General features: G+C 41.9%; 1 protein-coding gene across 2 annotated transcripts in view; it reads left to right on the top strand.

The window, feature by feature from the left end:
* The first annotated feature begins 259 nt into the window (after positions 1–259).
* Positions 260–13,013, top strand: part of RASGRF1 (Ras protein specific guanine nucleotide releasing factor 1) — a 127,017-nt gene continuing 114,263 nt past the window's right edge. Inside the window, exon 1 of one of the 2 annotated variants that reach the window (XM_073569009.1) lies at positions 260–536. In XM_073569009.1, the coding sequence (XP_073425110.1) occupies positions 288–536 (249 nt within the window). In that variant the 5' untranslated portion in view covers positions 260–287. The remainder of the gene's footprint in view (positions 537–13,013) is intronic. The other variant, XM_073569008.1, reaches the window with a different exon arrangement.

The following is a 13,013-nucleotide window of genomic DNA, read 5'->3' as shown; positions in this document are numbered from 1 at the left end:
CCCGGACTCCCCGTACACCGCAGACCCCCGCCTCCCGTGCTTTGGGCTGGGCTCTGTCCGCGGTGCTGAATCGGGCAGCATCACGTGACTCCGGAGACTCGGGACCGCCGGAGATCACCGGGACAGTGAGGGGCGGGGGGGAGGAGCCAGTGTGCCAGCACTGGGAGGAGGAGGAGTGCGGCGATCGTACAACGGGGGCTGTACGGGGAGCACCGGAGAGCAGGGCAGCGTGTGAGGAGGAGGGGGGCACCCGGGTGCAGGGGGGGAACGTGGGCGGGGGCCACAAGATGCAGCGGCTCCGGTTGAACGAGGCTCATGCCGTGTACCTGGGGCAGCTGGCGAGGAAGGACGGGACGCGGAGGGGGACCCTCAGCAAGCGCAGCTCGGACAACAGCCGCTGGCAGAGCCGGAGCTTCTCGCTGCTGCACAACCTACTCTTCTGCTTCGAGAGCGAATCCAGCGGCCGCCCGTGTGCCCTGTACCTGCTGGAGGGCTGCAGCTGCGAGCGGGGCGCCAAGGGGGGCCCGGAGCGACAGGTACCGGCACCCTGCATGGTGGGAGGCGGGCAGGGACGGGGGATGCCATGTACCGCTGTGCGTGCAGGTGGGGGGCAGAGCAGGGACGTGCTGCCCACAGACAGGTGTGCAGGTGGGGGCGGGCATGGAGGGGTTAATGCTGTGCACAGGTAAGTGATGGCAGAGGCAGGTCCATGGGGTCCCGGAGACAGTAGGGGGCGTCACTGGTGTACAGAATGCAGCAGGATAGGGGCACAGGTGGGTTTTGGGCAGCTGTTTACATTGGCAGAAGTGTCGGGTGTGGGGGCACCCAGGGAGAGGTGTAAGGGATGGATAGCCCAGCTGGTGGCATTAGCCCATGGGGGCTGAGACGTGGGTCTGTACAGGCGGGTACTGACGGGCACCATGAGGTGTGAAGAAAGAGTGCAGGGGCTGAACATGAACCATATATACAGCGTGTGTGTGTATATAATATGTGTGTGTGGCAGTGTATATATATATATATATAGGAGTGTGTCAGTGTGCATATGTGTGTGTGTATATATATATATATATGTGTGTGTGTCAGTGTGTATATATGTGTGTATATATATATGTGTGTGTGTCAGTGTGTATATATGTGTGTATATATATATATGTGTGTGTGTCAGTGTGTATATATGTGTGTATATATATATATATGTGTGTGTCAGTGTGTATATATGTGTGTATATATATATATATGTGTGTGTGTCAGTGTGTATATATGTGTGTATATATATATATATATATGTGTGTGTGTCAGTGTGTATATATGTGTGTATATATATATATATGTGTGTGTGTCAGTGTGTATATATGTGTGTATATATATATATATGTGTGTGTCAGTGTGTATATATGTGTGTATATATATATATATGTGTGTGTCAGTGTGTATATATGTGTGTATATATATATATATGTGTGTGTCAGTGTGTATATATGTGTGTATATATATATATATGTGTGTGTGTGTCAGTGTGTATATATGTGTGTGTGTCAGTGTGTATATCTGTGTGTCATTGGGGATATATATATATGTGTGTACATGTGTGTGTCAGTGTGTGTGTTATATATATATGTGTGTGTGTATACTGTATATGTGTTTTATCAGAGGCCTGGTCCTTTTTATAGATAAAAGGTGTGAAATGACCACAAGTTGGCCTTGGTGGTCCTCTGTGAGTAGTAGCAGGTGGGCACAGGGTAGGGACACAGTGATATACAATAGGGAAACTCATCGATATTGTCCAGAAAATCAGTATGTGACTGGTGCAGAAGAGTGACAAAGGGGAGGGTGGAAATAGGCGCAAGTAACTCCTCAGTGGTAGATGTATGCAAATGGTGGGGTGTACATTTAGCTGGAGAGCTCGTTGGCATCCTGGTGTTCATCAACTGTGATCTCAGTGAAATGACTGGTTAATGGAATTTGTGGGGCGGCACGGGGGTACATGGGCTCACGTTGAATTGCAAGTGGGGTGGTGGGCATGGGGAATATATGGGGGTATAGCATATATGTCATGCTTCCTATCAGACATGAGGCCCGTAGCTTGGATGGTTTATATTGTCGCATGTGTAGACAATTAGAATGAGTAATGATTTCTTAGTGGAGAAGTCTGATCATGGTGGGCTGCATCGTCAGGTGGGCAGCGGGACATGGATCTATGATCTCTTGTGACATTGGGAGACTGGAGAGATACAAGACCTTTAGGAGACAGATAGAAGAGGAAGATCTGTGGTGTCCCAGAACCAGACTGATGTGAAATTGAGGCAAAACTAACTTACAGAAGTTTTGTGTAAACTGAAATTACCTTTTCCAATAATTTTTATTGAACATTTAAATACAAATAAGAAAGGATGGGAGTGGGAGGGGGGAAGGGGGTAAACGGGGGAAGAAGGGGGAAGGGTAATAACAAGGAGAGGACCACAAGGTCCAAACAGGCTCTATATAGTGTCTACATTAAACATATAATCATATAGTCATACAATCATACAAACATGTAATCAGATGGTTTGAAATTAGTTTGGTGCACATTAATAAACTAGTTCAGTGCGTTGGATAAGTTTCCAGCCACTTCACCCATTTCTTGGCATATTTTTTGAAATAGTCATGGGTAATAGCAAACCTATACTCATATGTTTTGTGTAAATTTATTTTATTTATCACGTCAGAGAAGATAGGAGGATCTGGACTTTTCCAGTGGTAGGCAATTTCATTTTTGATGACCAGAAATATATGGATTATAATAACTCTCATAGAGGGATTTATATTTTCTATTCCTAGGGACAGGAGTGCTAGCTGCGGGGTGAAAATGATTTTGCACTTGTAAATTTTGTTTATCAACTTGCCAGCTTGGGTCCAAATGTGTTTCATTTTGGGGCACTGCCAAAACATATGAAGCAAGCTCCCATGGCGGCCGCATCCTCTCCAGCAGAGAAGGGAGTTGTTCGGATCTATGTGTGACATTCGTGCAGGGGTGTAATACCATCTTGTAAGTGTCTTGAAGTATGTCTCCTGCAGAGACATGGAAATACTAGCCCCATATGAATAGTATATAGCGTTTTCCCATTGTTCAGTGGTGTGTGAAGTATTCATTTCTTTATCCCATTTAACCATATATGGCAGCTTAATTATTTCCGTATCGTTATTGAACCATTTATATATGTTCCGGTTGCTCCAGAAGATTTTGTGTTTAATATTCCCTAGCAGGTTAATAGTTGCTTCAGTTATTAAAGGTTTAATGTTTAGGAAGTTCTGTATCTGGTCTTTCAGGAGTATAAATTGCATAAATGCGGATGCAGGGAGTTTAAAGTTCTTTTTCAAGTCACTAAAAGTGGTAAATTTATTCCCATTATGAATGTCTCTGATCCTTTTGATATTATAATCTGGCCAGAAGGGGTTAAGAGCGAGGTTTTGTATTTTTACCGCTAGGGATATTGGGCACTTTAAAAGAAATTTCGTTCTATTCATACCTTTTTTGCTTTTAGATAGTAAACTGAAATTATCAATAGGAAAGTAGGTTCTGTGAAAAACTGTGTAAATCTTTGATAAGACGTGAAGTATTCAGTGTAGATAATGGGAAAGCTGTACAGCCAATTTCCACTGACAGAAAGGACTAACAAAAAGTTTTCCAGTACAAACTGACACATGAAGGTAACAGCCCAGACTCATACATAGTTTATACATACACCTGAGAGAGACGTACAAGTAAGAAGGTCACACAGGCAGTATTACACACCCCAGAGCTGCAGCTGCCCGGCCCTGTACCCTGGATAATGTAGAATAGCCGTATACCAACCCTGAGCACTAAGCACACAGAGGGCATATTTGGCTTTACCACCTTGTGCCTGATCACGACTGGTGATTGACATATTTAGAATAAATGGCTGGATATGCATATAGTAATAGAAATCCAGAAAAGAATCAATACAGTAGTGACGGGGTGAGCGATGGGTGCATATGGTCTCTGTATAGTATTAACTAATGACTGCACCACTCCGCATCAAGCCAATAACTGGTAGGCCTGAGCCGCGTACATGAAGCTACAAGTTTACCAGTAGGGTTGGATGAGAGTTTGAAAAGTGTCTTACAGCCAATTTATACCACAGACCCTTTTACTTGTCATATAAAGACGGTAGGGTACACTCCACAGGTTTTAGTGTCATTAGTTCTAGAGTGGGAGCACGGTTGCCTGATATTAACTGAAGTTGGACAGCACATCACTTTAGTTTCATATAGTATTCCATACTTAGGACTAATGGGACAGTAAATCAAACAAAAGTTAGATTATAAAAAAAAAAGATAAAATTCCGAAAAAGATAAAGTGTCAAACGAGTGGGGGTGCAAGTCTTAGAGGACTACATATAAAGTAATAAAAAATGGCCGCAGTCCCATATTTATAAGTTGAAATATTGTATTTATTTAATGGCCATGTACACAAGATTATGACTCTAGCAATAACCTTTTTTAATGCACTTTTTTGTAAATTAAGCCAAGGACTCGTGATGTCCTCTGCTGCTCCACTAATATCTATTAAAGAGGACCTGTCACGTAATGAAAAAAATTAAGTTTTTTACTTATTAAAAATCCCTGTGCTCCCTTGATTCTGCTTCTCTTTTCTGTTTTGTGCTGCCTCACTTCATTGCAGAAATATTCACTTTATTTTAAATAATCAGATTTGTTGCTTTTGAAGCGTAATTTGTGAAGTCTCTACTTGCAGGCCAACTGGGCGTTCATTCAGAGTCTCCTCTGCTTTCCCGTCCTTTCCGGACACTGCCAATCACAGCTTAGCAGCTGTTTTAGAAGTCTCAGATGTTGCCAAGCTGTGGTTGGTAGTGTCTGGGAGGGCGAGGTGAAGGCGCACAACCCCAGAGAAGACTGAAGAAATACTTAGTTGGTCTGTAAGCAGAGACTTCCCATACTGTGCTCTAAAAGCAACTCGTGAATATCTCTGTAATGGAGTGACGCAGCAAAAAAACGGAAAACAGCTGAATAATCGAGGGAACTCAGGGACGATTATAAGGTATTTAACTTTTTTTTATTTGCCCAAGTGACAGGTCCTCTTCAATGTTTACATTTTGATACCTATTTCCAGAATGGACACTTTTGACTTGGGCATGTTTGGAACGCTAAACCACAGCTGCGTAACGACCTGCTGATTCTTTTTTAGTAGCCCCAATCTTAGAGACAGGGTTACCATTAATAGGTAGAGTTAGGTGTGAGAAATGTATTATTGTACATGAAGTACTGGTAAACATGGCAGGAACATTCTGCTGGAGCCAAAACTTGTGTGGGCAGCTCATTATCTTTGTGAGTGAACAGATGTGACTGAAATCTGGAAATGGATACAGTATAGGAGGAGATGGAGGGTGAGTTATATTCAATGGGTACTGAAAATATTCAGACCCCTTTAAATTTTTCACTCTTTGTTTCACTGCAGCCATTTGGTAAATTCAAAAAAGTTAATTTTTTTCTAATTAATGTACACTCTGCACCCCATCTTGGCTGAAAAAAAAACAGAAATGTAGAAATTTTTGCAAATTTAGTAAATAATAAAAACTGGAATATCAAATGGTCATAAGTATTCAGACCCTTTGCTCAGTATTGAGTAGAAGCACCTTTTGGAGCTACTACAGCCATGCATCTTCTTGGGAATTATGTTTTTCACACCTAGATTTGGGGATCGTCTGCCGTTCTTCCTTGCAGATCCTCTCCAGTTCCGTCAGGTTTGATGGTGGACATTGTTGGACAGCCATCTTCAGGTCTCTCCAGAGATGCTCAATTGGATTTAGGTTAAGGCTCTGACTGGGCCAGTCAAGAATGGTCACAGAGTTGTTCTGAAGCCACTTCATTGTTGGAAGGTGAACCTTTGGCCAAGTCTGAGGTCCAGAGCACTCTGGAAGAGGTTTTCATCCAGGATATCTCTGTACTAGGCGACATTCATGTTTCCTTTAGTTGCAACCAGTTGTCCTGTCCCTGCAGCTGAAAAATACACCCCCTTAGCATGATGCTGCCAACACCAGGTTTCACTGTTGGGATTGTATTGGGCAGGTGATGAGCAGTACCTGGATTTCTCAACACATACTGCTTAGAATTATCACCAAAAAGTTCTATCTTCATCTCATCAGACCAGAGAATCTTATTTCTCCTAGTCTGGGATTCTTTCATGTGTGTTTTACAAACTCTATGTGGGCTTTCATATGTCTGGCACTGAGGAGAGGCTTTCGTCGGCCACTCTTCCATAAAGGCCCGACAGGTGGAGGGCTGCAGTGATAGTTGACTTTGTGGAACTTCCTACCATCTCCCCACTGCATCTGTGGAGCTCAGCCACAGTGATCTTGGGGTTCTTCTTGACCTCTCTTACCAAGGCTCCTCTCCCACGATTGATTAGTTTGGCTGGACGGCCAGATCTAGGAAGACTTCTGGTGGTCGCAAACTTCTTCCATTTAAGGATTATGGAGGCCACTGTGCTCTTAGGAACCTTGAGTACTGCAGAAATTCTTCTGTAACCTTGGCCAGATCTGTGCCTTGCCACAATTCTGTCTCTGAGCTCCATGGCCAGTTCCTCTGACCTCATGATTCTCATTTGGTCTGACATGCACTGTGAGCTGTGAGGTCTTATATAGACAGGTGTGTGCCTTTAAAAATCAAGTCCTATCAGTTTAAATAAACAAAGCTGACCTCCAATGAAGGAGTAGAACCATCTCAAGGAGGATCACAAGGAAATGGACACCATGTGACTTAAATATGAGTGTTTGAGCAAAGGGTCTGAATACTTATGGCCATGTTTTTTTCCGTCAAGATGGGGTGCAGAGTGTACATTAATGAGAAAAAAATGAACTTTTTTGAATTTACCAAGTTACTACAATGAAAGAAAGAGTGAAAAATTTAAAGGGGTCTGAATACTTTCCGTACCCACTGTATTCAGCATGATATGGTGGGAATACATGGAAAATAGGACGATTATTATGTTGTAGTGGCCACATCTGCAGCAGGTTCAGAAAAAGGAACTTACATAGGAAGCGATGTATCCTGTATACAGGTAATGCACTCCCAGCATAGCCATGGTGGGATGGACTAGCAATTACTGTAATCTAGCCGGGAGACTGACGGTGCTGAGACATAATTCTTTATCTCGTTATCTGCAGTATAATATCTACTGACGGCTGCCTGTGGCGCTAGTTATTCCTTGCTTGTGTAACGCACACATATTCCACAGCGCTGTACACTGATTGATATCACTTACATCACGCCCTGTCCTCTGTGTCATTTCCCTATATCAAAAACACAGTTTCATGGGAGAAATGGAGTATTTGTGGGAAACTCAGAAGAACATACATCTTCCATGCTGACGGTTTCCTTTGTTAAATGCAAAGACGGTACTCCAATGCTGCGGGTATTTAACGTGGTGCTCAGTAGCTTAGCTCACTCTATACACTGTATGTGTTGGCTGTGTCATACATGTTATACACCTGCCTCTAGCAACAGCGACCAGAGCTAATTCCGATTGCTGCTGTTTAACCATTTTGGTGCCACTGTCAATTTCTAACAGCGGCATTTAAATGGCTTGACATGGTGCGGGCGTCCGTTTGGGAGCCTATCGCTTTACCTATTCTGAAATTCAGTCGCGGTATGCCAATGTGTTATCATGGCCCCCTTTACCACCATCTTGGTGGTCATATGAGCTTGTGGCTGTGCTTCATAGGCGATGGATAGTTTTGCTATGTAGTGCAAATCTAAATTATTGCAATATATAGAAGAAGTGATCAAACGACTGCAAGTTCAAGTCCCCGAGGGAAACAAAAAAGTATCTAAATCGTATTGTGAAAAAAAAATGAAAACAAGTGCTAAAACATTGAAGAAAACAATTGCTCAAAGGGAGGAAAAAAGCACAAAATTACAAAACTGCTGTATAATAGTGTAGATTTGCACTACAATTTACATCAGTTTGTAGTTTACTTTATCGTCAATTTCCCAGTATGCAAAAGAACACCCCTTCACTTTTATGCAGGGAGCAAAAAAAGTTGTAAATAATAACGCAAATATGCTGTGCCCCAAATCTGTGACTTTTTTTACCCCAGAAACTGGCATGTTGATGAAGTCGAGGACTTTGTTGTATCCTTCTTGCTGAACTACCATAATCTCTCTCTAAGAGGATCTGGCATACTCAAAAAATTAAGTTTAATACTTAGTAAAAATCCCTCAGCTCCTCTGATTCTGATGTTTTCTTCCGTTTTGTGCTGCATCACTCTATTGCAGAAATAATCAGATTTGTTGCTTTTGGAGTGCAATTTGTGAAATCTCTGCTTGCAGACCAACTGCACGTTCATTCAGAGTCTCTTCTGCTGTCACCCCTGCTTTCCAGACACTTCTCAGCTTGGCAACTGATCTAGCAGTCTCAGATGTTGCCAAGCTTTGATTGGCAGCATCTGGGAGGGCAAGGCCAAGGCGCACAATCCTAGGGAAGACTTAGGCTGTGTGCCCACGTTGCTTTTTTAAGCGTTTCTGCTGCGCTTTTAGACGCGCGTTTCTGCAGCAGAAACGCTTAAGAAAAGCATCTAATGTAATAGAATGGAAAATGTACATGTTGTGCTTATGGTGCGTTTTTTTCCGCTGTGGAAACGCTTAGCAGAAAAAAACGCAGCATGTTTATTAATTTTGCGGAAACGCGTGCGTTTCCGCATACATACAATTGTATTGCAAAAACGCATGCTAAAACGCTTAACAAAAGAGTCAAAAACGCTTACAAAAGCGCTTCATAAAACGCATGCGTTTTCCCGGGAAGAGGGTGTGCGTTTCCGCTCAGGAATATTCTGCTTCAAAAAAGCAACGTGGGCACATAGCCTAAAGAAAGACTTAGTTGGTCTGTAAGAGGAAACTTCCCATACTGCTTTCCAAAAGCAACTCATGAATATTTGTGGAATGGAGTGACGCAGCAAAAAACAGAAAATAACTGAAGAATTGGGTGGAACTCAGGGATTTTTACAAGGTTTTGTTTTACCAAGTGACAGGTCCCTGAGGGAGACAAAAAAGTATCTAAATAGTATTGTGCAAAAAATGAAAAAGTGCTAAAAATTGAAGAAAACAAATGTTCAAGGGGAAGAAAAAAAACGCAAATTGCAGAACAGCTGGATACCATTGTAGGTTTGTGCTACAATTTACATGAGTTTCTGGTGTACTTTATAGCCAATTTCCAGTTTGCAGGAGACCACCCCTTCACTTTTTAAGAACATTAAGAGAGCAGAAGAAAAAAAGGCAAATAATTCTGCAAATATGTTGTGTCCCAAAACTGTAATTTTTTTTTACCCCGGAAGCTGGCATGTTTGTTGGTTCTGTAATCTCCTTTCCCTGCACCCACAGTCCTGGAGATCTGCACTGTAGGGCCACATTTTAACAGGGAGCATATTATGAAGTGTATGTAAGGATTTTAGACACAAAGCATTTTATAATATCTGCTTTATAATCCAGAGCTGTATTCACAACTCAACACATCCCATTACTTAATAACTGGACTAAAATACATCTAATTTATTACATCTGATTAATTTGAAGTGCAAAAAACAATCACTTAGTTTAAATCAGGAGAGCCATCTCTGTTGCAGTATGAGATTTCTGCTCTGAAGGTTGTGACTGCAGCTGGGAGCTATAATGCAGACTGCAAATAAAGATAAGTAATTCAAAATATTTACTTAGTTCTATTCTGTTTATAAACGGCAAAATTATTTTTAAAGGGAACCTGTCAGCAGATTTTTGCTATGTAATCTGATAGCAGCATGATGTTGGAGCAGAGATCCTGATTCCAGCCATGTGTCCCTTACTGGGCTACTTCATTTATTTCCATAGAATCCCAGTTTTCTCTCCTGCAGATGTAGCAGTGCTATGACTGCTGAGCAGTCATTGCCCACACACACCCCTGACTGGCAGCTTTCTGTGCACAGTGTACATTGTCAGTGAGCTGCTAATCAGTGGTGGAGGTGGGGTTACACAGACTAGCTGGACTACCTGCACACAACATCTAGTCCTGCAGTGATAATCTGCTGCTGATAAAACACTGATTGTACTGTTACTACAACACAGAGCCTTAGGCTGTGTGCACACGCTGCGGAAAAGGTGCGGATTCATCCGCGCGGATTTTGTACAATCCGCAGGTGAAACCGCAGGTCAAAAGACCTGCGGTTTTACCTGCGGATTGCTCTGCGGTTTTGCCCTGCGGTTTTTCATCTCCTCAATGGAGGAGATGGCAAACCGCAGGAGAATCCGCAGAAAGAATTGACATGTCAATTCTTTCTGCGGATTGAAAACCGCAGATAATCCGCGCGGAAAATTCCGCACCGTCTGCACTGCGGTTTTTGATTCCCATAGGGAATCATTGTACTGTACACCGCAGCAAAAACTGCTGCGGGTCCGCAGCGGCCAAAACCGCTGCGGAACCGCAGCAAAATCCGCAGCGTGTGCACACAGCCTAAGGCTGGAGTCACACACAACGTATAAAAAATCGGTCAGTTTTTGACGGACCAGAATCGCACAAATGTTTCCTGAACAGAGATCCATCTGTCATCCGATTGGAATGCAAGGATGCGATTTTCTCGCATTTGAGCGTCCACGTGACATCTGTATGACATCCGTTTGGGAGATTTTGTTGGCGGCTTGCAAAATGGACATATAATGGATCCCAATGACAGGTTAAAATAGAAAAGAATAGATATATACACATAGAATGCATATATATATATATGTATTCTATCACGCTTGTCAGACACATATATATATTTTTATCTTTTATAGAGTTCTACATTGCAGAATAGCCGCAAAATCAATTGCCGGCTTCTGTAAAGTCATTCTAAAACCCGACATGAAATGACACATGGTTTACATACAGTAAACCATTTAACTTCATTTATTTTTTTATATGTCCCTGACTAATAATTAGTTTAGGGGTTTTTTGTAAAATTTGGGACATGTAGGTGTTAAATAAAGGGGTTAATTCGTTGAAAAACATTACGTGAGCTCCCGCGGTAAGTGCGCAACCAGAGAGGGAAAGCCACTGAGTGAGGGCAGATATTAATAGCCTTGAGAGGGACCATTGTTTTTGCCCCCCCCGAGCTACAAAAATCTGCCCCAGACACCCCAGAAAAGGCGCATCTATAAGGTGCGCCTTTTCTGGCACTTAGCCTCTCTATTCCCTTTGCCCTGTAGCGGTGGCTAATGGGTTAATATTAATGGGTTAATGTTACCTTGCTATTGGAAGGTGACATTAAGTTGATTAATAATGGAAAGGTGTCATTAAGACACCGATCCATTATTAACCCTAGACTATTAAAGGGTTAAAAAACCACCTGAATTACCTTTTTTTTGTCGCCGCAACATTAAATTAAAATGCAATAAAGGGCGATCAAAAGATCGTATCCACACCAAAATGGAATCATTAAAAACGTCAGCTCGGTGCACAAAAAATAAGCCCTCACCCAACCCGAGATCACGAAAAATGCAAATGCTACAGGTGTCGGAAATGGCTCAATTTATTATTTTTTTTTTTTTTTAGCAAACTTTGGATTTTTTTTTTCACCATTTAAATGAAAAACAACCTAGACATGTTTTGTATCTATATACGATCTCGTAATGACCTGGGGAATCATAATGGCAGGTCAGTTTTAGCATTTGGTGAACATGGTAATAAAAAGAAATTCAAAAAACAGTTGTGGGATTGCACTTTTTTGCAATTTCACCACACTTGGAATTTTTGTTCCTGTTTTCCTGTACACTTTACCATAAAATCAATGATGTCATTCAAAAGTACAACTCGTCCCGTTAAAAATAAGTCCTCACACGGCCATATTGATGGAAAAATAAAAATGGGCTCTGGGAAGGAGGGGAGCAAAAAGCAGAAAACAAAAAAGGGCTGTGTTGTAAAGGGGTTAAACAGCAATAACCTGGTGACAGATTTCCTAGATTATTTTAATCTAATATTACCTATATTATTCTAATAACAACTGAGTAAAATCCCGCCATTATTTTTGTATCGAGACATTATTTTGCCCCATTTTACAAAAACAGATTACAAAAGGTGAAACCTGCATACAATGTGAAAAGGAAAAAAAAATGTGATTCCAGGCATCTAGACAACAAGTAGAGGTGATTTATATGCATGCAGTGTTTGGAAATCATTGATTTGATAGCTTTGTCAGCCAGAGGTCCTATTTTTGCTGATCTCTACTTTTTCGTTATTGACGGATGGAAATTTCACCGCATTTTAAAGGCCCATTTGTCTGAAGTCACAGCCCCTTAATTAATATGTTCCTTCGTCTTTTGTTAGTCCATGTAGACCCTGATAAAAGTGGGTCAGGATAGAGCTGCCTATACACAATTCAGTAATTTGGAGAGAAATCTTGTTTCCTGGCAGATATCACTGTAATATGTATGGACAGCCCACGACATTCTCATCCAAAGTTTACCTGCTCAGATACGATCTGGGCCTGATGCAGAATAGGAAGTTTTGTGATTGCAGCACTATGAATAGCAGGTCCTAATAAGCATCTATTATTCTTACAACCAAATGTGCAGGTTTGAGGTTGTCTCCCAACTAAATCCATAAGGCGTGCCTGTAGTTTCAGGTAACTTTCAGAATAAGCTGTCCTGTGTGTGTGCTTGAGGAATAATGCTAATGCTGGACATTATATGACTTATATCCTGCATTTTAACTATTTTTCCCTCTGATTTTCAGTTGTCTCAGAGCTTGTGGATGGAGACTAGATTCTACAATCATTGACAATACTTAGGGGATCCAAGTACACACAGAGATGAGGGATTCCTGTCTCTATGTAGCAAATGTTCAAAAATAACAGCAAGGAGGACATCATATAGGAGTACTGAGCAGTGTAGTTGTTAATCCAGCTTTGGGTCAGAGAAACACTACCGTACTGAGTACTGAACAGTGTACAGTACTGAGCAGTGTAGTTGTTCATCCAGTTTTGGGTGAGATA

This window comes from Dendrobates tinctorius, unplaced genomic scaffold (genome assembly GCF_039654945.1).
Source record: "Dendrobates tinctorius isolate UK_male_01 unplaced genomic scaffold, ASM3965494v1 ptg000022l, whole genome shotgun sequence".
Classification (NCBI taxonomy): Eukaryota; Metazoa; Chordata; class Amphibia; order Anura; family Dendrobatidae; genus Dendrobates; species Dendrobates tinctorius.
The sequence above is the reverse complement of the archived record's forward strand: the minus strand, read 5'-3'. Positions and strand labels throughout refer to the sequence as shown.